The following is a 25,047-nucleotide window of genomic DNA, read 5'->3' as shown; positions in this document are numbered from 1 at the left end:
AAAATACATCGTAAATCACCTAAATACGACGTAATAATTTCAAAAATTCAATGACTTCATTGCAATGCACTTCATTTATCATCATCATGGTAATTATGTCAGATATGATTTTAATTAACAATTAAAAAATTTTATCTGACATAAATACCACCTCAATACATCAAAATGGATGCTAATCAAAAATTTTCAATTTTATTGCATACTTTACAGGATATATAAAAGCAATTTCGTTATAATAAAATTAATAATAATATTTCAACTAATTGACCATATAATTTATATCGTACATGTAAATGGTGAATAATTCACAAAGTGTAAATAATAATAAGTTTAATAAAACTCATGCAAATAACATTAATAATAAATTAAATGTGATTTAAATGAAATTACAAATGTTTAATGTGCTTTAAAAAAAATTATAAAAATTGAATTTAAACAAATTTTATAAGTGAATAAAATTATTGACATTTAAAAAAAATTAATTAAGGATTTAATGGTGTGGAACAAAAAGAAATCTACATGTTAATTTTTCCCTGATGATATATCATGTCATGTTATTAACTTGTTGTTATTTATTGACATATAAATAAAATATAAAAAAAATTATTCTCGAAATCGGATTATATTGTGCAACACATTCCCGACTACAAACACATCAATGGACTCGACGGGAAATTAAGGCCCGTTATTTATAGTGCACAATGATAGAGTAAGTAATAGATTACAAATCAATATTGAAATTCATAAAAAAATATATATATTTTATGGGATTTAAATTATGTGCTGTATATTGCCGCTTCAATGGAACCATTCGGATCATTATTGGGTGCTTTTTACTATGCAATGAATCATTTTAATTTGCAAAGTTTATTCAACTTTTTATCACGAAAACTTTTTCTTGTTGCTAACTGTTGTTGTACTTGGTCGTGGTTGTTTAAAATTAGTGTAGGTTGATTCATTTTAATCGAGAAAATTCGAGAAAAGTCCTGAAAAAAGTAGATTCTCCCATAAAACAACAAAAATTTTAATATGAAATTTTTATATACTTCACAAGAAAAAGTTTCTAACTTTAACCAAAAAAGATTAATTTTAATGATTTTGTTCGTTAAATTTTAAATTATTTTAGTAATTTAGACTTGAAATCAGAGTTGTAAGGACTCCATTCACGAGTATTACTCAAGTCATTGGAGTCTTTTAAGAATTTCAGTGGTTATAGGTTTACTAAAGCTCCTAAAGCCGACTAAAGCCGATTAAAGCCGACTAAAGAGGACTAAAGCCGACTAAGGCAGATTAAAGCCGTCTAAAGCTGACTAAAGCCAACTAAAGCTGACTAAAGCCGACTAAAGCTGACTAAAGCCGACTAAAGCCGACTAAAACCGACTAAAGCCGATTAAAGCTGACTCTATTTGTCAGTCTTTTAAAAGTTCCTATCCATATCATGATAGCCCATGTATATTCAAACTAAATATTCTACAAGTCATTAACATCACCTTTGAACCACACTTATTTTCATCCTCAACTTTCATTATCTTCAAGATTGATTATTGACTGAAAACTTGCCCATAAACACTTACTTTTGGGGTCATGACTATAATATTAAAAGTTTATTAACATTTGGTTAGTTAAGCATCTCCCAAATGTCTTATAAAAGATAAAAAGTCAGGCTGAGAAGTCTTAGCCACTGCCGATGCCTTCTTACACTTGTTATGTCTTAATACCTTTTAGTTCCTTTCAAATCCCATAGAGCTACTTAGTATGAATAGATGATGATCCTTTTAACTTTTCATGTCTTGAAATTTGAGTTTAAGGAAGAGAATCTTATTATTCGTGCATATTTATTGCAGCACTCAGAGAATGATAAACTGACATAAATCTCATCAAAAGTTTAAGAGAATCTCAATTCTTGGGGGTGATTTTCTTTGAAATGAGGATGTACTAATAAGTTCAACGATTTGAGGGATGAATTTACATTGTTTGAGGCGTAACAAATCTCAATTCTTTCTTCTTCTGCTCTGTTGATTTGATAGAAAATAAATAATTCTGAATAAAGAATTCAGAGTGGGAGTCGAACACACGTCTTTCAATTTCTAGTTGTATGCTCTTGCTATTGAACTATCGGGGGTTATTCAACTATATGGCAAAGTGTCATGCAATCAAATAACCCTAAATAGCTCAGTGGTAGGAGTATCTGACCGACAATTGTTAGATGTGGGTTCGAATCCAACTCGAGATCCGATTATATGACAGTTTGCCATATAGTTGAATAACCCCTGGATAGCTCAGTTATAGGAGCATGAGAGCGAAAAATTGTAGAACGTGGGTTCAAATCCCACTCGGAACCCCATAATTATGCTTTTTCTGTCAGAGCAACTTCCTCTCTTCAGGAATCTTCTATTCGAAATTGGGTCAAATGATGATTAATCCACATCCCCCCACCCAGCCTTATTGATGATATTCACTAAATAAATAAATCAAGGATATTCATAAAAGCTTTCATGAGGTGTGGATCTCATAGATGATATTCCAAATAAAACTTTTGATTACAAATCCATTAAATGTTCGCCTCCCCATTCTACTCATTTGGGGTTATTAATAACTTAATTGTTTTCAAAATAACTATTAATGACTATACTTTTGGGAATTTTTATGATACTTAAACGAAAGCCTTCGAAGGACCTTTTTTTGGTGCTCCTTTTTTTCATGAGAAATATTTGTGTGTAAATGGCTATTGAGAGAACAGACGTGATGGATCATTAAAAGTAATTTTTTTTTGTAAATTCTTCCACTCGACAACCCATAAAATATCTTCATTTTCAAGCATTTGTTATTACTGTTTGGGCTTCCTTAGAACAAAAATTATTTATACATTTTGGAAGCGAGAAAATTTTTTTTTTGTTCTCCTCTCTGCATTGTTTATTATTTGCTGGAGAAGGCAATTAAGTATACGAGTGGGACCCAAAAGTAAATTGAAACTTTTATTTACTTTGTCTTCCCCATCAGCCTGATATTTACTTAAAAAACATTATATAATGACGACAATGATGATGTAAAAAATTTTAATCAATAAATTGAAAAATTTAGGCCACAAATGATGGTTAATGAGTGGATTAAATTTTGTTCCTGAGGGGATTGAATGGTGTTTGCTGAGAGGATAGATTTCATATTTACATAGAACATTGGTGGGCAATCAGTTCGCTTCGACATACTACTGTAAAACTAAAAAATATTAAAAATGCTATGAATCATATGCCGTGTTCGATTTCGGTCGTAGCTTGCTGACAAGGTGTATCGTGAAAAATGGAGAGTCTCAACAGAGTTGCAAAATAGACACCGGTGACAAGCAAAAACCGTACAAATTCTTGATAATTTTTATGGATTAAAAAACTTAAAATTATAAAGAATTGGTGCGATTTTTGCCTGTCACAGATGCCTGTTTTGCAACTCTGAGTCTCAATTTGACTCTTGGAAACAATTTATCTGAGAGGATCAAACTATTCTTCCGAAAAGATCGAATTTTCTTTCTAAGATAACCAAATTTTACTTCCGAAATGATCAAATTTCGTTCAATTTTTTTTTTGTCGAGATGCGACTATCATTCCGAGATTATTCAATTTTTACCGAGATAATACAATTAAATTTTCAATATAATTCACCGAGGTGATCGAATTTTCATTAATTTATACACTCTTACCCTAACAGGCAAAAAGACCGCTTTCTGAAAAAAAGTATTTCTGAATCATGAAAGCATGCTCTTTGTATACTAGAGTTACTTTACCAAATAGCAGAACTTAATGTATGCTCGGATTTTGTATGAACAAGTCAACTTGAGTTGTCAAATCGACTCTATACGAAATTCCAGTAGACTTGCAGCTCAGTGGCAATTAGCAATAAAAATAATTAAGTATTCATTACCTAACAAATTTATGAAATGAAAATTACTATTTTTTGATTAGCTCTTAAGTCATAAAATTATACCTGGCAACAGGAACGTAGCCAGAATTTTGTATTATGGCAGTCAGCTTCTGACACTAGATTCAATTCAATTTCTTGTTGAATTTCCATCAAATTTAAAGAATAATCCGTCAAAAAAAGGAGATAAGATAAATCTCCAGACACTTCCCAGCTGCTCGTCTGTTTAACAATAAATTATCATAGAAAATTACTTTCATTCATTGAAAAGTTCATCAACTTTTTTATCATAAAACGAGGTTCACAGCTGCATTTTAATGATGCTTCAATGTGCAAAGTTTTTCAAAACTCGTTCGTTTAATTTGTGAATTTTTTTATCAATTTGATTAATGCTAGTTACGAGGTGCTTTAAGTTTCTGCAATTATTAATGTCAGTTTTATGGCGATAGAAATTTATGAGCAAATTGACATGCTACCTGGGCAACAAGCAACAAGCGAGTTAATGTAAAAGAAACACGGTGTTAGGAGTTCATTAGGATTTCGTACGAATTTGCTCTGTCTGATACTGTTTTGAAATGGAGTATTACTGTCCATTGAATGGTTGTAAAGATATTTAGGCTTAGTAAGAACTCAACTGAAAGACAAAAGACAGAAGAAAGGCTGAAATCTAGCCGAATCTGGTTCCAAACCATAATGACGATGGTCTAGGCTACACTGGGTTGTAGTTCACTTAATTAGGAATTATACTTGCCTACTTACTTCGCTGATCCAACAGATACAGTGTGATTCATGGCCTCCCTTAGTTGGCGTCTGATCCAGCTCTATCGCTGTCTACCCCTTGCCAATTACCAATTCCAAGTGTGATACTATCTTAATCGACAGCTTCTTTCTCCCATCAGGAACTATACAAATTCAAATAGCACATGTCGGTTGATGTATTCAAAATATAGAATCAGGCTGGTATGACTGACTGCATGATGTCGAATTCTGCTCAAATCCAAACAGGAGCAACTCTAGCATGATGTCGGAATGGGCAAGGACTTTAACCGATTCCAGCATCATTTTAGGCTCACGTCAACCTGGTGCCGGTTTATTGATTGACTAATCGATTTGTCCTATTCGAGAAGAAGGGATTCACCCCGAATTTCCCCAATAACAGCGGATTTCCTTCAATTCACCAAAGCTTCTATAAATAAAAACCGCAACCCTCCTTAACATTATACATTCATACCCTCCAATTATTCCTCCTTACAGACAGACTTTTTTTCATTCGACTGTCATGCAAAGTTATCACATTAATGCACGATTTTTTTTTGTTATTTATATCCATAAAACTTTTGCAATTTCGAAGCAATAACGTCCCTTCTTTTCATATCCTTGCGGTGACATTTTGAACATTTCATTAATGTTGTTTACAAAAAAATTGGAATTTTTTTTTATTTGTTTTTCAGCACACAGTTTTGAAATCGAGCATTGAACTAATCATGGGAACATTTACGCTGTGTATTTTTCAAAGCTTCTCATTCGTCTTATGCATGTCACAAGTTGAACGTCCCTTTTGTGATTCACACACCAAAAAAAAAAGTTCATTTCTTCTTTCTTTCGTCCGGAATTAATAAGAAGGAAAGAGGAAAGAACAAAAGGATATATATATATATAGCATATATCGATAAGCTAGAAAGAATCTTTATGGAAAAACATCGTTTGGTTCTTTTATTCATGCATATTCTTAACATTTACATGCTTCTTGTTCCCATTGTTGGAACGGAACTTTTTTCGCTCATTTTTAGATATCCATCCATATGTATGTGCTCTACATCTTGGGGTAAATGAAACGTAAAAGCTCTGTGACGTGAGAATCCTTCGTTATCGTAATAGACAACAGCTATACATGCATTATACATAAGACTAATAATAGCAACAGCAAATACAATGAATACATGCTAAATGGAATGTCTGACACGATTGAAAAATGGGGAAATTATTTTAAATAAAATATTTTTGTTTTAAATGATTATCGTCCGTACGACATGGGAAAGGAAATAGCATAAAGTTTGACACTAACATCCGACTTATCGATAACATAAAAAAAGGCAAAAGTTTGTTCTTTTTCTTTGATTTTGTTACTTATCTATCGATAAAATCTACTCTTGTTTTGTAAATATTTTTTCATGTCTGCTTTTATTAACGAAAAAAAACTACAAGTAAAAAAGTTATTCAGTTTGAAGGATTAGAGCGCATTTATTCTCTTAGCAACTTTTTCTGAAAAAACAAATTTTATTTTGAAAAAATAACTGTCAGAAAATATTTGAAAATCCGAACAGTCAAAACTTCATTTGTAAAATAACGATTATTTGATATTTGAAAAATAACGGTAAAGAAATATTTGAAAAAGACCGTGAAGTCATTGAAAGTTTGAAATATGGCGTTCATTATAATTTTAAAAAGTAACGGTCATTTAATATTAGAAAAATAAAGGTAAATAAAAATTTGGAAATTAACTTTGATTAAATATTTGAAAATTAACGGTCATTAAAAATTTGAAGAAAAAATTACAAAAGTCCTCGTGTTATTGATCGAGGGACTTAAGCGCATTTTTGTCCCAGCGATCAGTAATTGATTAATAAGTCACTTCTAGAACTAAAACAAGGAGATCCAGTAAGATCCTGTTCACTTTCAGAACTAAAACACAAGATCCAGTTAGATCCAGATCACTTCCAGACCTAAAAATCAAGATCCAGTAAGGTCCAGTTGACTTCCACACCTAAAAACCAAGATCCAGTAAGATCCAGGTCACTTTTAGATCTTAAAAACAAGATCCATATAAAACTTCCAAAAATTTAAGAACTTCATCATTTAACGGATTTTCATAATTCAAACCTCATAACGGTCAAAAAAATTCAAACATTGTTCAGTAAACACTGTAAAAACATCGACAAACATTGAAAAACACTGTAAAACAATGAAAAAACGTGTTGTTGTTTTTGTTGTTGTTGTATATGAAAATGAAAATTTGTTAATTATAGCATTTATGCGTTGATTTGAGATTTCTAAATGACCGATAACCCAATAACTTGATAGAACGAAGCTATTAAAACAAACCAGAGCTCTCTACGATGTCTAGTTTTCGAGATCTCGCGTTCCAGCCGAACAGCCGACCGAACGAACGAACGAACGAACGAACGAACAAAGTGCATTATTAAGCTACCTTTTTGAAAACAAGTTTCAAAAATGCGCTAAAAACGTTCATTAAATATTTTAAAAACAACAATCATTGAATATTTGAAAAATATCGGTCATTATTTAGTTGAAAAATAACGGTCAATTAACATTCAAAAGTAATAAAATGGAAATTAACCTCAAAATTTTGTGAAAGACGGACAGATAAAAACCAATTTCATACACAAAACTTCTAAAAAATCAAAGAGTTGTAAGCTTGCTGGAAGCAAAACTTTTGCAAACAATGGAAAACTTTTGAAAATAAAATAAAAAGTAAAATTTCACTTCCTTTATTCTCTCTGTTGATTGAAAGAGTGAGGAATTTTTTTTTTTGAACTTTCGAGAAGTGCTTTATTGGAGATGAGTGGGTTAATAAATTTCTAATTTGTTACATGATGTAGAAATCATTGTGTTTTATTCATAAAATAAGTTGATTGTTTTGTGTTGAGAAATTTTACTGTTGCTCTACACATGACTATATTCATGCACAACTATGAATATTAAATTTTATGTTTACTGCTTTTGCATTGTTTAGTTTTGTGGTACTTGAAATGGAAATTATTTTATTTATATTTGTACTTTTTTTATGGGAATGGGAATTTTAAATATTGGATTTTTTTTGTTAGTTTTTGAATTTTTAATTAAATTACAAAAAACAAAGAAAATTTGAATTCTGGAAGTTTTTTTTAAAGGTTTAAGATTTCAAAAATATTTAAATTCAAATTTGAAAAATTTTCAAAGTTCAAAAATTTTGAAAGAAAAAAAAATTCAAATTTGAAAGAATGTTGAAAGTTTAAAAATTCAAATTTGAAAATTTTAAAAGTTTAAAAATTCAAGTATGAAATATTTTTAAAGTTTAAAAATTCAAATTTGAAAGTTTAAAAATTCAAGTTTGAAATATTTTGAAAGTTTAAAAATTCAAATTTGAAAAATTTTGAAAGTTAAAAAATTCAATTTTGAAAAAGTTTGAAAGTTTAAAAATTAAAATTTGAAAAATTTTTGTAAGTTTAAAAATTTAAATTTGGAAAATTTTGAAAGTTCAATAATTCAAACTTGAAAGATTTTTGAAAGTTTAAAAATACAAATTTGAAAAATTTTGAAAGTTTAAAAATTCGAATTTGAAAAATTTTGAAAGTTTAAAAACTTTTAAAAGTTATGAAATTTTAAAAATTCAAATTTTAAATTTACGTTATTTTTGTAAGCAAAATTTTATATTGAAAATTCTTTAAAATCCCGTTATTTTTTTATTGAAACATTCCCCTCTCAATAATCAATTTTAAAGTTTAAACATCAACTTTATTTTCCGTATAAAATTAAATTAAAAAGTTGAGCTTTCAAATTAATTTTATAAATCAATTGCAATTTGTTCCTGGTTCAACAGTTTCCACCTCTACATATGTCTATTAAACATGCGTATGAAATATTTTTTACAACCCTTCCACATATAATGTGACATGTAAGAAATTTTAATTAAATTTTCGGAAAAATATATAAAACGCGTTTTAGACAATTAAGCAACAGTCTATGTAAATTATCTATAACACACGTTCGTGCTATACCTTATGAATTAAGAGATTTATGATGTACAGTTTTCTTCTTTTATTTTTAATATATAATTAATTATTAAGCATAAAATTCAACAATATAATTACGTTGTGTTTTTTGAGATGTACGAATAAGGAAGTTGATATGGAAAATAATGAAGAAGGAGCTTTAAATTCATTACGGTGATTAAGCATCTTCCTCCAAGTCAAAGCTTTTTATATGCACGTAAATGTAAACATTTTGCAAATGAAAAGAAAAGAGCAAGAAAACTGTTTCGTATGTGATGTAAAAAGCGAGAGGAAATGAAGAGAAACTAAGTAAAACCACAAATGGAAGTAGTTTGAAAACATAGAGGATTTGAGAATTGTTAAAAGAAACGCATTTTTGAATTAAAATATTTTTTGACATTTTAACGGTTTTTTGGAATTTAAATCAATTTTTGATTTTTAACGGTTTTTTGAATTTTCAATATTTCTTCAAAAATTAGATGTTTAACAAACTTTTAAGGGATATTCAAAATTCAAACATTTTCTGAATTTTATAAATTTCTTCATAACGGTTTTTTGAAATTCAAAATATCCCTTGAATTAAATTCAAAATATTTTTGAACGGTTTTTCAAAAATTTGAGTTTTTAACCATTTATTTTGAAAAACTCCATCTACATTAGGCCATTAAATGTTATGGACAACCTGTAGCATTAAGTAAAAGCCATTTCCCATCAACATCCATTCCGACTAATCCTCAAATAAACTCAAATTCCAAAAATCCATACCAAAAATCGAAAAACAACCTAAAATTCAACAACCTAAAACAACATGGATATTAATGATGTCTATACTTTTTGTAAACAAAAGATTGTGAGCTTAAAGAAGATTTTTTTGTAAATATGATTATTGGATGGATGTCTTCATTTGGTATATTGGATAGGTCATTTGACAGATGAGAATTGATGATAGAATTAAATGGGTTGTGTTGTGGGCATTGGATCGATATGAATTTTAAGAACGGATGTTCAATTTTGAGATGAGTTTCTAAATTAAAGATACCTTTTAATCCACAATTTGGTTGATGCTTTGAATTTATCTCTATCTGTCTGTTTCTGTCTGCTTATTTACTTAATTTGTAATAATTTCTTATCCATGGTCTGTCTAAGTTGACAACTGAAATCTAACGGGTTTTCTCACTTTAAAACAAATTTAAAAAAGGGGTCTGAAATTGTTTCATTTTATTACATTACATTATTTTAGAAAATTGCAAATTTAAGTATTTTCTATACATTTTACGAGCTCAAAATATGTTAAATACATGACTTTGAGCTACATACTAACAAAAGATCAATAATATGACAAGCAGTTTTTTCCAAGAAGGTGAAATTTTGAAAAAATAATAAAATTCCAATTGTAAACAAAGAATTGAATTTTGAACTTTTTTGGAAGCTTTTTTAGCAGACAAAAATGTGATTTAGAATTGTTAATCAATGCTGACGAATAGACAAAAATTCGATAAAGAATTTAAAGGCAAGCAACTGTCTAGTTGATGACTAGTTCTTACGAGTCATTCGTCTATTTAAATCTGTATTATATGCCTTAATTTAAAGTCAATTTTTTTGAAGGTAGCTCAAAAGTATAACTGAATGATAAGTAGGATCTCTCAATTATATTGTTGCCGACTTTGATTATGTCTCTTAATTGATCCGCAATTGAATTTAAATTTTCACTTGATTTGCAAATCTTAAATGCTGTATTCTGATGCGACCCATCAAAAATACCACAAAATTGAGAATTAGCTCTCAAAAATTCCCCGTCCAAAAGCGTAACTCTTCTAAATTAGCAATCGTCTACCACTAAAAAGCAAAATCCCATCAACAAGAAAATGCCTTAAATTAGTTCAAATACTCAACAATTCATCCCAAATAAACACACGAAAATTCAATTTCGCTTTCTCCGCTGAGCAGTTGTGTAAATAGTCGCTTTCATCTTCGTAAGAAACAGTTGAAAATGTTGGCATACCTATGTTTACACAGTGAGACTTCTTTCATGTCCTTTCATGACGTCAAATCAATTTTACTCTTCATCAATTTCTACGATGATAGAGTTTACTTTTGGAAAGGCTCAATATTTATTGAAGTTGGAAATAAATTAATTTGTATGAATTTCCCATGCCATAAATAAATAGAAATTTATGGAAATATAAAGTTGAACGTGATGGGGTAGTTTTGTCTTCTTGTAAATATTCATGCTTGAATAACTTTTTTTTGGGCATTTTTTGATGATTTTGCTTCCTTTTAATTTATTAATGGTAACTTAAAAGAAGTTTTATGAAATTTTCTGAAACTTTTCAAGGTTACTGAGAAATTAAATTTGTAGTCAAATAAATGTCATAAGTTTTAATGAACAACATACATATTAGGGAAGTATGTTTATGTCAAAATGGTTTACATTACCCTGCTCAATATTATTGCTGATCGTAATTAATTTAGACTGTCAACCAGTATATGTAAGAAATTTTGAAAGGATGGTTGGTTTTTTGGTGACAATTCAAATTGTGGCTGTTATATTAAAGAGTTGATACTAAGTTTTGAAATCTAGGAAATTAATAAGATTTGAATTCTAAAATAGTGGTGAAATTTGAACTTTACAAAACTGTTAAAATTTGAATTCTACAAAACTGATAAGATTTGAATTCTACAAAACCGATGAAATTTGAATTTTACACAATCGTTAAAATTTGAAATTCACCAAACCGATGAAATTTGAATTCTAAAAAACTGTTAAGATTTGAATTCTACAATATCATTGAAATTTGAATTTTAAATCTCAGTATGTAAGACTAAGAAATTTTATCAACAACATCTGTTTTTTAATGAAAATAATTAATTTTGGAAGTAAACATGGAGTTCTTTAGCACATCTATTTATCCTTACCATTCAAGTCAGACTTTCCTACGTAAGATATCATGATAACCTCAAAATTCTCATTTAAATTTTGGTTTTTCATAGTTCTACCTTCAAAAGCCATTTATGAAAAGCTTTTCTGCTTCCAATCACAACCATCACAGTGTCCATAAATTAATATCAACGATCCCAAAGCTAAAAGTTCATTTAATTATAAATTCATTGTTTTATTACAAACCTTTTCCTCTCATATGAATTGAAGGTATTCACATTGATTGCATTTACAGCACATTTATCCATCACTATAATAACTAGACAGCTATAGACTATATAAATATTATCACAATCTTTTTTTTTCTCTTTTCATCCACAGATGTTAAACTTAGTAAACAAAGCGATAAATATAAAGCGGTGATGGGGTTTCATCTCGAACCCCATTATTTTTCATTTCATCCATTAGATATTAGCGCTCGACATCAACTATTGACTATCAACATTTCAAATCGATTAATTCTCATCACATTTCTAGCTGTTGCTTTATTTCCAATCTATGGTGTATTGACTGTTGAACCGTTGTTGCAAATACAACAACAGGAGCTTATAAGCGATGTTGAAAATCAATTGGCAACGTGTGAGACTAAAGCATTTGATGAAGTTCCACCAGAGCCGGTAAGTGAATTGAATTTTAATTTTATTTTCTTATCCGTTTGGAATTGTGATTCAAAGTGACAATAAATTGACCTATTTAATGGATGGTGTGAGCTTTTGTGTTTGGCTCTTGATGCTTGAAATTGTTGAATTTTGTTAGAATTATTGGCTCAGTTAGGATAATAGAAATAAATTAGCAGTCTATCTAAACAAGTTTTACCCGACTAATACAGTTATACCTAAAGTGTGGTGATAGCTCAGTTAGCAAGATACTAGACTTGAGTGATGGTGTTCTAGTTGAAGTCTTTGGTTCTAATCTTATCTTCAAATTTAATGATATTTTAGAGCATTTGTGGAACCTTTCATTTTATGCATATAGGTTCCAAAAACTTTTGGTCGTTAACAAGTGCGTCGCGGTAAACAGGTTTTCCACCACTGCTTTAGAGTTTTGATGCCTCAGCTGCTTAGGTCCCAAGCTGAATAGGTTTCAATTAGTCGACCCGACCGCACGCCTAGTTGGAGCTTGGCATTTAATGAGAAACTGCACACATGTCAAGTCTATAACTGAACACACTGCAGGCTACAGCCTGCTCTACTCGGAAATAAGGTCTAAACGATACTTTTGATGACATTATCTAGTAATCTTGACTTTCTACTTGAGTTGATAAAAGCTTGGTATACTTAACTTTCGACTTGCCAATACACACACTGAGCCCCGTGTGCTGTACAAACAAAGGGCACCCTGCCTAGCTCCAAACCACAACACTGCCATAATTTTTCAATGTATAAAGCTTATTGAAAGTTATAAGCATTCGTTATTTTTAATAAAACTTTTTCTTATGGTCGGGAAATTCAATATTTTTATAATTGGCAAGCAGAACAAAACTTTTTTGATGCAAAGAAGAGCGTGTTCCTCATAACAAGTCGTTATTAACATGAGTAAGTTGAGCCAAAAAGATCTAATTACGCCAAAAACTTCTGCTACATCAATATGTGTATAACAATTAATAAAACCCCTTAATATTCATCCATAACCATTGAATGGAAAGTGAGTTTAGAAAGCATACACAAAAAAATATTAATTAAGAAACTTTTTCCTTTTTTTTTATTTTTATGCAGTTTTATGAAGCATCAGATGTTACCATAGAAGCAGCAAGAAAACTTGGTCAATATATTGCGGATGCGAGTAAGGATAGTAAGAGCACATCGAAATATTCATCAACAAAACTTGATTTGTTTCATAAGCAAGCAAATTTATTAGCAATAGAAGCACTTAAGGAAGATGAAAATCTTTTGGCATTCGCTCTTGCTGCACCAATTGCCTCACTCGCTGTTGTACAATTTCGTGATAAAGTTGATAATAAGAGTACAACAAATCATACATTCCTACAAACATATTGGCGTGAGCTGGGCTTTGCATGGAATCAAACGGATGGTGCACAGTTTTGGGGTGCACCATTTCGAGATTGTGGACCATTGCGTGGACGATGGCTATGGCCGTTTAGTGTGACTGTTGTTGTGCAGAATATCAAGTGAGTATTGCTTTTTGATTTGTTATTGCTGCTAATTTTGGGGTTGGTTGGATGTTGTTGGTTTTTCTTACAAATCCATACAAATTATCAAGAATTTGTACGGTTTTTACCTAAAACAGGTGCCTGCAACTCTGGATCGGATGTTGCTTAGAGGCTATCAGGACTACTTAACATCCAAACATCCCCTCCAATTGTCCATGGTCAGCATCAGACAAAATTTGTACGGTTTTTGCATGTCTCTTTTCTTAAAAACCATACAAATTATCAAGGAATTGTACGGTTTTTACATGTGACAAGTGCCTGTTTTGCAATTCTGGATGTGAATTAAAGGTTATTAGAGTTACTTAACATTCGACATCTCCTCAATTGTCCATGGTCAGCACTCAAAAGTCAATAAGACTGCTCTTCAGAACAAATCCATTGCATGTCAAACTGCACCCTTTTTTCCATCCACAAACAATAGAAAAGAACAAAATATCAACTATTATTGGTTGTTCGACTCATGCACATTATTCATGTCATTCCATGCTATCTTTCCCATCCTTAACAGCGTCATATATCTCTCCCGTCTAGTTATGGGTAAATGAATGAATTTATAAGAAGAAGGACAGAAATGACTTCAATAATGTTCAATAAAAGCATTTTGTATTCTTTTATTTGGCAACATCTACATGATAGTAGAACTATTTCATATTATATCCAATGATGAGAATGACATGAAAGAATGTGTGTCATTATTTGCTTCCATCAAATAATATAAAAATTTGATCGTAAATTTTGATTTTGCCATCTTGCATCAATGTCCTTTTAAAACTTGATGTTGGAAGCAGATTTTGTGACAATAGAAATTGAAACATTTGTTTGGACATTAAAAGAGAATATTTTATATTCACATAGATGTTGCTGGAGTTCCTATGAAATTCTTTTTTGAACGGAAAATGTAATTGATTTGTGAATCTTTTAGGAGGAAATAATGGATTTATCCAATTTCAATTGAATTTTGATGATTCAGCAAAATGGAAAATGGAATCAAATTGAATTTTTGCAATAGAAATAGACTGTATACTTGTTTTGGATAATAAAAGAGACTAAAAAGAGTTAAAGGTCGTTTAATCATAGTTGCAAAACTGTTACAGACAAAAACCGTACAATTTGTAAGTTTTTCAACTCTCAGAAGATAATTTGTAAGGATTTTGAAATTTAAATCTCCAAAAACTGTTATATTTGTGTTTTACAATTTGAAATCCTTGCTTGAAAATTTCTCAAATTTCCAGCACATATCGAAGTCTTTGTTGAAGAAGTTCTAATCTGTTCATAATCCAGTCATTCTGTGTGAAGTTACAGGACTGTGTGAGCCCTTGTATTAACTGTGATTCTATATAATGATTAAGAGATTGGTCTCTGGTGGGAATCGAACCCATGTACTCACAATGTAGTGATATAGATTCCAATTATATTGCTTAACCACTCAGCCACAGAGACATTACTCATCCACTGACAGATGGTGATTCTGATGATGTCTTGCAACCGTGCAATTATTCAAACATTCCATTGATTTAAAAGTAAATTAGTGCAGTCCACAAAAATGTTAAAACACCAATTCCTGATTAATCTCTTCAAAAATGTTCAACTAATTATGTCATTTAACAATTCACAAATCGAAAATAATTAAACTAATCCAATTAGTACAGCACTGAAACAAACAATGAGCATTCAACCACAGCGACTAAACCTCGAGCTTGAACAAAGCTAACAAAAGTATGATTTCAATGGGATATTTTACTCATGAGAATTTATTGCCTTAATGTCATCACATTAAAAGCACACATGTTTGAAAAAAAAAATCCATATTTGCATATCGATAGGCACGTACGATTTAAAATAGCACATGTACATATTTCATTATTTGTATGTGGTCGTTAATGTTGTACTAAAGTGGAGATTGTACATTTTTGAGGAGATGGATATTAAAGTGGATTTTAATGTGTCCATATATTCATATAAAAACAGGAACAGAATCATTAAGATGTGATTTTCATTTTTATAAGCAAATCTCTTTAGTGATTCAGATGGAAGTGTGCGTTTAAAGTCAATTTTGAAGAAAATTTGAAAGAATATTGGAATATTTAAATTAAAATTTTCAAATTTTGACAATTTATGATCTAAGATTGACAAATTAGGCTCTTAAGAACTTTTTATCATAAATTAACATCAAAAAGAAACTCAAAGATTTGTAACGGACATTCAACATTTGAATTCACAAGATTATAGTAGTTTCGTGCCCTTTCTTGATCTTTTGTTGTTTTTAGTCTTGTTTCGTGCTTCAAACAGTTAATATCAATCAAAAAGTACTTTAATTTAATTATTAGACATTAGCATTGAGTTGCACTGAGCTGCACTGAGCCGCACTGAACTATTCAATTGCATTTTAAACGATAAACTTTACAAATTTTCTTAGAAATTCAAATTTAATTCACAAATCCGAAAGCATTTTCTCAAAATTAATTTCTTCCTGATTTAATTAGCTTTTTGCTTTTAATAGAACTGTAAATATCAATTACTGATGAAATGTTCAACTACTTCAACTATATTCTTAGAAAAAACATTTAAATTAAAACAACTTTGAACTTTATTCATCAACAAAAAGCAAGTTCTGACTTAATTAGCAATTGATTTGTTTACTTTTTCTTCTTTTACAATTCTTGCCATTTCCAATAAGACTAAAAATAAACAAAAGCAGTCAGAAATGCCAATTTCAAAGAATAATAAGAAAGAAAAACATCTGGGCAAATAACATATTTTGGATGCCTACGACTTTCAATGGAAATGATTTTCATTTATAATGGTATGTTGTTCGCAGTATTAAGGATCTTTCAATAAACATCATTTTGAGTGAATAAGACAGAAACGAATGATATCCAGGAACAGATACATTCGTACATTTTATTTTTTGTAATTCAATCGCTTTACTTCCAACGAATTCCTTTTGACAATTTCAGCATAACAAATGATTCGCTTTTTTTTGCTGCTCCAATACAAAAGTATTTTCTTCTTTTTTATCATACTGCACATCCTTACAAACAGTCGTCAGTTCATGAAAAATCAATAGAATGGATGGTGTGGGTGTGAGGGTGGACGGGGGTGGAACTAAAAAGAAAAAAATATCCTCATGCAAGAAAACCATTTGAAATTTTTTTTTCAAATATATATATTGTACTTTCTTCCTCCTTTATGTGCTTATGTAGCATTCACATAAATGGCAAAAGTTTCTCTATGGAGAAATACACGAAAAAAAGTTGAGCTTTTTTTTATTCGACGATGGTGAATAGAAAAATTTAGCTATAAAATTTGAGGTTAGGGTTCGGTATTAAGACATGATTTGATGTGGGGTCATTCATATTTGGCATCTAAAAATTGTGGGTAATGAGATAGTAGATTAGAGTGGATGAGAATACAGTTAGGTTTAAGTGGTCGAGAAGGTGATGTGATATTAGTGTGGCCGTCATGCGGGCGCCTTTAGTACTCATGAAAAAAAGAAAAAAGTCAGTGATTGGGAAAGCTTAAGGACAATTGAAGGTGATTATGGATCATTGATGATCTATGGGGCCGGTGCTATAAGTTGAAAAGTAGGAGAATCTGAAGAATTCTTATGCAAAACACAGATGCATGCAATTGTACGCCTGCAGTTTTTTGTGCATTTCAAATTACGAAAATGATCCAATAAGATACTCTTTACTTTGAGTTTCTTAGTTTTTGGATTAAGGCTGTTGGCATGTTAGGTCAACGCAACGCATAAGATTAGTCCCTGGTTTGTCTCCACCTGACTATGATGCTTAATTTCACGGATCCTCACTCCCATGAGAAGGGTGGAATGGTACATAGTGGTTTTGGGGTTAAGTGCAGCATTCACACACCTTCGAAAGACACCCTAAAGATCCCAAAACTCCAAATTAAATAGTTAACCCCAAAAGATCATTAAAAAATGCGCCTATAACACCAAACTTCTCAAAACACTCAATTCCAACTTGTTTTATATCAACAATTTTTATTTTCTCTCCTTTATGTCATTCGTAAATACTTTATGCAGTTTTATGGTTTAAAATAAAAGCTACAGAGACAGTGGAATGTAAAAAAGATGAATTTATTTCCATTTTTTTTTCTCGCGATATCTGTTACATTAAACAGATTTAGAGGCAAATAAGCAATAAAACTCGTGGAAAAATTAGTTTATTGCAGCACTTGAAATAGAGATAAATGCAAGATAAATGCCAGTCGCGTTTGGTGGATTATTGAATAATCATTGGATTGTGATTTGTAGAATTTTATGAAAATTTAATTATAGATTTTGAGCGAATTTATCGGTTTGAACGAAATAAATTGTGGCTTTGGGGGTTATTCGTCAATGACGTTCAACAATTAAGGAATTGCAGTTCTATTCTGTAGAAATTTTCATGAATGCTGATTTCATTAGAAATGATTCAAGTAATTCCATTTCATCCATAACGGCATTTGAACATAAATCCTTAATTGCTGTGCATTTTCACATCTGAATTCGTCCGAATATTTCAAATTCTGATTGAATTTCTAATGAATTTTGTGCATTTAAGCACACGTTTTGTCGTATCTGAATTCTTTTCTAATTTCACATTGCAAACTAATCAATAAACCAATTGGAAAAAATCTGAAAATTCAATTTCGGAATCAAAATCACTTTTTTTGCAATTCTTCAAAAATTTATTAACCTAAAAATCGTAAAAATCTAGTGAAAATTCAACCATTTCTCACCTGAATTGCTTCATTGAAAATTCAACATATTTACCAGAATAACGACCGATAGAACTTTTTTTTATGATGCATGTTGCTTATATGTGTAGTCTTGCTGGTTAAACTTTATGTTCATAGGAAAAAAAATCCGATTTTCATGGTTTGAATGTAGAATGTCGGAGTATTTTGAAATAAATTGCAACTCTTCTAAACTCAATTTTATTTTTACGGTCAATAAACACGAAGAGTTGTGCATGAAACTAAACAATATGTTGTTGCTCATCTATCTCCCACCTTCGTTTTACTCATACCTTTATGCTTATGTGAAATGAATTTTGTGGAAATATTTTTGAAAAGAAAAAAAGGATTTTTTGTTATTTTTCTTCTTTATTTGTTTTGTTTTTAAAATGTTGTGGGAGTATGGGAGTAATGAAAGTTTGCCATTGTGCTTTTGGGTGTCAATTCTGTCGAACTCTCCTACATTGAGTTTTAACAACTTTTAAAATTAATTGAAATTAGATTTTTTGAAGGTAAAGTTCTTCTTGAAAATTCTGTTTGAAAAAATGTGGATTCGAATTCGAATTTAAGTTAGATTTTCGAAATGTTGAAGCTTTTCGAATTTTCTATGACAGAAGATTTCGAACTGAATTTTTAAATCTTTCATTCACAGTGAATTGCTTTACTTCTTGATTGACCAAATTTTAGACTCGTTCCATCCATCAAATCCTCAATAGTCAGAAACAAATTATTTTATAACATAATGTATTAGAAATACCTTAGGTAATTAATTATTATTATTATTCATTTTAGAGAATGAAATCTCGAATTTGTAAATTTCGAAAATATCCAAATCCAAACTTTCAAAATTTTGAAAGTTCGTTCTTTCAAAATTTTGAAAGCTTGAACGATGTTTTCGTGTTCAAGCTGAAAATTTTAAAAGCTTTTGAGCTTGACATTCAAAATTTAGAAAGTTTTGAACTCGAATAATTGAATGTTTTCGAGCTTGAAGATTAAATTTTGAATGTTTTCGAATTCGAAGATATAATTTTGAATGTTTTCAAGTTGAAACTTAAAATTTTGAAAATTGTTAAGCCTAAATTTGAACTTTCCCTTGATTTCGAACTCGATTAGTCAAAACTTCAAAGCTTTTTGAACACGAATTCTAATTTCAAAAGCCATGACATGAATCAAAACAGTGAAAATTTCAAACTCAAAGCTTCAATTTGGAAGAAAATTTAAGAATTCAATAACTTGATTTTGCTTTAAATTTTAAAGAAATCCCATTCCATACCCAAAATTATCGAAAAAAATTAAATAGCTTAAACGTCTGTCGTTGTCACCTGTTGATGTTTATTACATCCTTTTTCATGACATGAAAAGATGTAAACAACAACAAAAAATTTTCAAATTATCCTGCCAATGGCAACAATAGAAAAAGTTTCCACAACAATACACAAAATAACAAAAAGTAAGCATAACTAGTGCCACATTATGGCCATGATGCTTTTCTACTCAATTTAACTCATGCAATATTCTCACACCGAAAATGGACAATATTAGCAGTAATAGCCTTAAAACATTTTTTCACAGTGCATTGTTTTCAATTACGCAATTTTTTTCTTTTATTTCCCCACTAGAACTGTTGCTTCAGCATTCATTCCGGCAGACCAGGATGTATGTAATGATGCTCTTGAGCCAATATTTGGCAAAAAGCACAGGTAAGACTGAAATAACTTTTAATGAACGTGTCAGTGAATATAATTTTTATTTTTGTTGTCTCTGTCGTTGCCATGCGAACCCATACAGCTGTGATCGTGAAACAACGTTTTGCTTAGCAACCGAATCAGATACATCATCCGATTCATCATCATCATCCACATTGTCATCATCATCATTGTTTGTCCCGCGCCCTAAATATGCGTGTTTATGTCACGATGGATTTTATGTTCCAAATGAGACATTTCAGGGATTTACAAGCGATAAAGTTGAAAGCGATGGAAGTAATTTTACATGTATACCATGTCCAACCGGATGTTCGTGTGATAAGAATGGCAGGTGCATTTATAGTACAGATGAGGATGATGAATTCTTAACGGAATCTGTACTTAGAGCAAGTATTGGTGCTATACTTGGATGCTGTATCCTCTGTTGCTTTCTTATTGGTCTCACTGTGTTCCGGAGGAGGAAGTGCAAAGTAAGTTGAATGTACTGTCTGTATGATTTATAGATGCGACCCAAATTGCTTTTTTATTGTATGAAGAATTTTTCAGTCATTGAATTATTACGTGATGGCCTTTATAGTACATAGGAAGATGAAAAAATTGTCTTGAGTCGAGGAATGGACTGGTTTGAAGTTTGATTGACTTTTGGGATTTTTTAAATATTTTCATAAAATTTTGAATTTTAACCGTTAAATTTCAAAATGTACCAAACTTCACAGGCTTTCATTTTCTGCATTTTAGATGCGCAGGCCTATAGTTTTTGACTGTCAGTCATCGTTTATTCAAGGCTGCAGGCCTGCAATTTAACAAAATGAAAGATTTAAAATTCAAATCTCAAAAAACCGTTAAATTTTCAAAAATGAAAATCATGTCTATCTTCAAGCCATTCCATTATCCGAACAATAAGCAATCTTTCTCAAGACCTAGCACATTTCAAAAACATTTACAGCCTCTAACAATACCTTCATTTTTATTCTACTTAATTAAATTCCATTCCAGATAATAGCGACAGGCATGTGGACTATTTTAGAGACTATTTTACTTGGAATTTTTCTGCTTTATTCAGCGGTAAGGATCGGAATTCTTATTATTATATATTTTTTACCTTTTTTCTATCCGTTCTTTTGAACTTTCTTGCCATTTTTTTCCTTCCTTATTATGACAACGTCAATGCCGTTTGTTGATAAAAATCATACAAGAACTGGCGTAAATGAAAATGAAAAAAAAAAAAAATCCAATATGGAAGTATGAAGGGAAAAGAAAATTAATTAAAGGTAGAGAGAGAAAAAAAAATCTCGCTTTATTGCGCATCGAAATGAATCAGGAGTGAGAGGAGCAAGGAAAAAAAATTATTTGAAGATTAATGAAACGAAAATTAAAGAAAATTCGTTGCTCTTCTCTCATCGATAATTAAAAATCTGACTTTTTTTTGTATCCTTACTCATTAATTTCTTTCCTTCCTTTAAGTTATTGGTATCTGCGAATTAATTGAAGGTCCATGATCAATAAAATCGAGAGTGACCAAGTCCTTCTTAGTAGGTAGAAAGTTTTATTACGGTGGATAAAAATTTGTTGGAAAAAGGAAAATTTTTATTTTATTGAGAGATATAAAGATATATAAAGTAATTAAAATTTAAAGGAAAAGCTTTGCAAAGATTGACGTCGATTCTGATTGAAAGGCCACATTTTATATTGCTGCCAAATAGCGGCGTTTTCCATTTGATGTTAGTAAAAGAGCTTTACAGGAGCTTTAAAAGCTCCATATGTGTTGCTTGGTAGGATATTTGAGAGTGTTCACGCCTTGATTCAAATATGAAACTTTGTGGAAAATATGAAAATGAACAGAATTAAGTCCAGAAATCTAGCACAAATTTTTAAAAAATCAGTACAAAAAATCAAAAATCTAGTACAAATTTCGAAAATATAGTTCCAATCTAGTTCAAAATTTCACAAATCCAATGAAAAGTTTTAAAAATCTAGTACAAAATTTCAAAATTCTACTACAACATTTCAAAAATCTAGTACAAAATTTCATATATCCATTACAAAGTATTAAATATTTCAAAAGTTAAGTACAAAATTCAAAATTCTAATAATCTAGTACTAAATTTTTTTTTAAATTCTTCCTATAATCTAGTACTAAATTTTACAAATTTAGTAAAAACTTTCGGAAACTCAGTAAAAAGTTTTAATAATCACGTACAAAATTTCAAAAATCTAGTACAAAGTTTCAAAAATCTAGTACACAATTTTAAAATTTAGTTCAAAGGATTGAAATTTTATAGAATTTCAAATATTTTTAAAAATTCTAGTACATTCATTGACAAAATTTTCAATCTATCACATGAAATAGTATAATCTATTCCATTATTCTCCTCTCATTTAATTAACCTAGTTTTATTATACCAATGTAGTCTACAAAATTATTAAAATCTAATGATTAATCAACTTTAATTTTAACCAATTTATTACATAAACTCCATACGCATGACGACCCTCCCAACTCATTCCAAAATCACATTACTCCAATTTATTAGAATCAGTTAAATATCTTTAATTCTATTGTCGTTTCTCACTCCCTCCTTAATGCTCCAAAATTTTCTAATTTTCCTCCTCTCCACTTCCATTAGCATTTTCCGTCCATTGACTGAGAGACTTTCTTATTCTTTATATCGTCTATTTTGCAAACTTGAGCACTTGACAATCGTAACGAAAAAAAAAAATCTTAAATTCAAGGGGAAGTAAAAGGAGGGCAAAAAGATGATTACGGCTGTGTTCTTTCACCTCATTAAATTTAATTTTACCGCCACGATGACGTTCAGCTTGCTTTATCATAAAAAAAAAATTGTAACTTTGGTGCTCATTTTTTTGCACATCATAAAACTGTGGTTTATGACCTCCTTATACTGACGCACATTGCGTCATGATTTTTTTTTATTATTGATATTGTAAGCGCAGTCGATTTCAGTAAATAGGAGATTTTGTTCATGGTTTTGTGCTTCCTTCAAATTGCTTTATGACAACTGTAGGGATGGTGATAAAATGATTATGTAAGGTGGAACAATTTGTCAATGTCGCTTTCTCTCCTTTTATGCTTTATTAAAGCATATTATGACATAATGGTAAAGCAATACTTAAATTGACAGAGGAACATATAAACATCAAAGACGATTTATCTATGGCAACAGAAAAATTGAAATAGAAAAGAAGAAAACTTTAAGAATTTTTCTCGAAGATGTCTCGAAAGGGAATTTTAAGATTTCTTGGTATTCTTTTTGTATATTGCCATGCTAGTCAACATGGTGGGGGAAATGTTAATTAATGAGTTTTGGATTAATTAATTAAATGAGAAGGAATAGTTTTGGTTTCTGTTGAAGTTTTCTATTTTTAAAGTTCAAAGGAAGAATTTTTAAATTTTAAAAGTTCGTTACCTTGACATATTACTTACTTATGTAAGTAACATGGTTTCAGTTCCTATGTATAGCATAGGTTACAAAAAAAGATTTTCCATCTAACTGTTGCTGGCTCTGTCACCTAGTTTGTATATATGCTTTATCGCACGTTTAGCTGACTGTTCTGCACCAAGTAACTTATGCTGTCCTGCGTCAGGTAGTTTTTGGAAACCCTGGTCGCCATTTCTCTTGCGAATTCCAAACAAGGGCGGTGTAACAAACTTGTGAGCCTGTCCCAGCAATGATTTTCTAAAGAATTCATTTTTCGAAGTGTATGTTCTATCCAGCCGTACTTCCTCATCTTATTTATATCTTCTTATTTCCTTATTGACGTCTTGATGACCTGCTATTAAAAGCTTTCATTTATTAAAATTTGGAATTATTTTTTGATTTATTCGTTTTTGGAATTTAAAAAGTTGCTGTATTCTGAATATAACAGAATTGTGGTTAAAGTCTACTGAAGATGAGTAGCAATTGTAATATAAGATTGACTGTATGTTCAAAATTCATAACTTCAAAACTCACCTTTTCACCACTTTACAATAAACAGCAGCTTCAATGCCTCTTAGATTAATGAAAAAATCTCAATAATTTAATCAATATTCTTTTACGAATGGAAATAATCAATTTCTGCATCACATGAATCACATCAGTTCCGCAAAAAATTGTCAGTAAAGCAGGACAAGAAAGTCAATGAAAGAAAAACTGCTCCAAAAGCAATTACGAAATGTGTAATCAGCGTGCAATTAATTGTTATATTATTACGTACAGTTTTCTCTCACATGAGGCCATATGGGATATGAGATAGGCAAGAAAGAAGAAAAATAAAAAAATCGGTAAAATCGGCAAGTAGCAGCAGATGTAGGTATGAAAAGCAGCATGAGATTTTTATTTATCATCCCCTCATGCCACATGCCGATGTCGATCAATATTGCGGTTTGCCTCATAAACATGTATGTGAGCATCCACACATACACGTATAGTCGCATCTCTCTCATTTATCTATGGAGAGGTATAAATGGAAATGATAACATTTTGTCAAGAAAAAATTCGATATCATGGAAAAAGATGCATATGTATGTAGATGTATGGTGGGATGTTACAGTTATGACGTCAGATGGTTTGGGTGTAATCTTGGATGACGTCCATTGGATCGATTATTTTGACCAAAAATTCAAAATTTCTTACAAAATTTTCAATCAAGTTTTGAACATTGGGTTAATTTGGGTTGACATGGAAGGAAGCTGTTGTCCAAGACAGTATTGAACATATAATCAAGAATTGACAAGCGGTAGCTAGCAGATAGAGCTGGTTATAGGTGACATCCATTGAAGGTCATGACTCACAACTGATGTGTATGGCC

General features: G+C 30.5%; 1 protein-coding gene across 5 annotated transcripts in view; it reads left to right on the top strand.

Annotated features, from left to right (window-relative positions):
* The first annotated feature begins 506 nt into the window (after positions 1-506).
* Positions 507-25,047, top strand: part of smog (G-protein coupled receptor 158 smog) — a 58,912-nt gene continuing 34,371 nt past the window's right edge. For all 5 annotated transcript variants that reach the window (XM_070640940.1, XM_070640939.1, XM_070640938.1 and 2 more), the window contains exons 1-6: positions 507-709; positions 11,941-12,236; positions 13,335-13,747; positions 20,149-20,229; positions 20,318-20,705; positions 21,232-21,300. In XM_070640940.1, the coding sequence (XP_070497041.1) occupies positions 11,982-12,236; positions 13,335-13,747; positions 20,149-20,229; positions 20,318-20,705; positions 21,232-21,300 (1,206 nt within the window). In that variant the 5' untranslated portion in view covers positions 507-709; positions 11,941-11,981. The remainder of the gene's footprint in view (positions 710-11,940; positions 12,237-13,334; positions 13,748-20,148; positions 20,230-20,317; positions 20,706-21,231; positions 21,301-25,047) is intronic.

This window comes from Chironomus tepperi, unplaced genomic scaffold, assembly GCF_022539635.2.
Source record: "Chironomus tepperi strain 1889 unplaced genomic scaffold, CSIRO-AGI_Ctep_v1 contig_223, whole genome shotgun sequence".
Classification (NCBI taxonomy): Eukaryota; Metazoa; Arthropoda; class Insecta; order Diptera; family Chironomidae; genus Chironomus; species Chironomus tepperi.
This window is presented reverse-complemented; position numbering and strand designations above follow the sequence as displayed.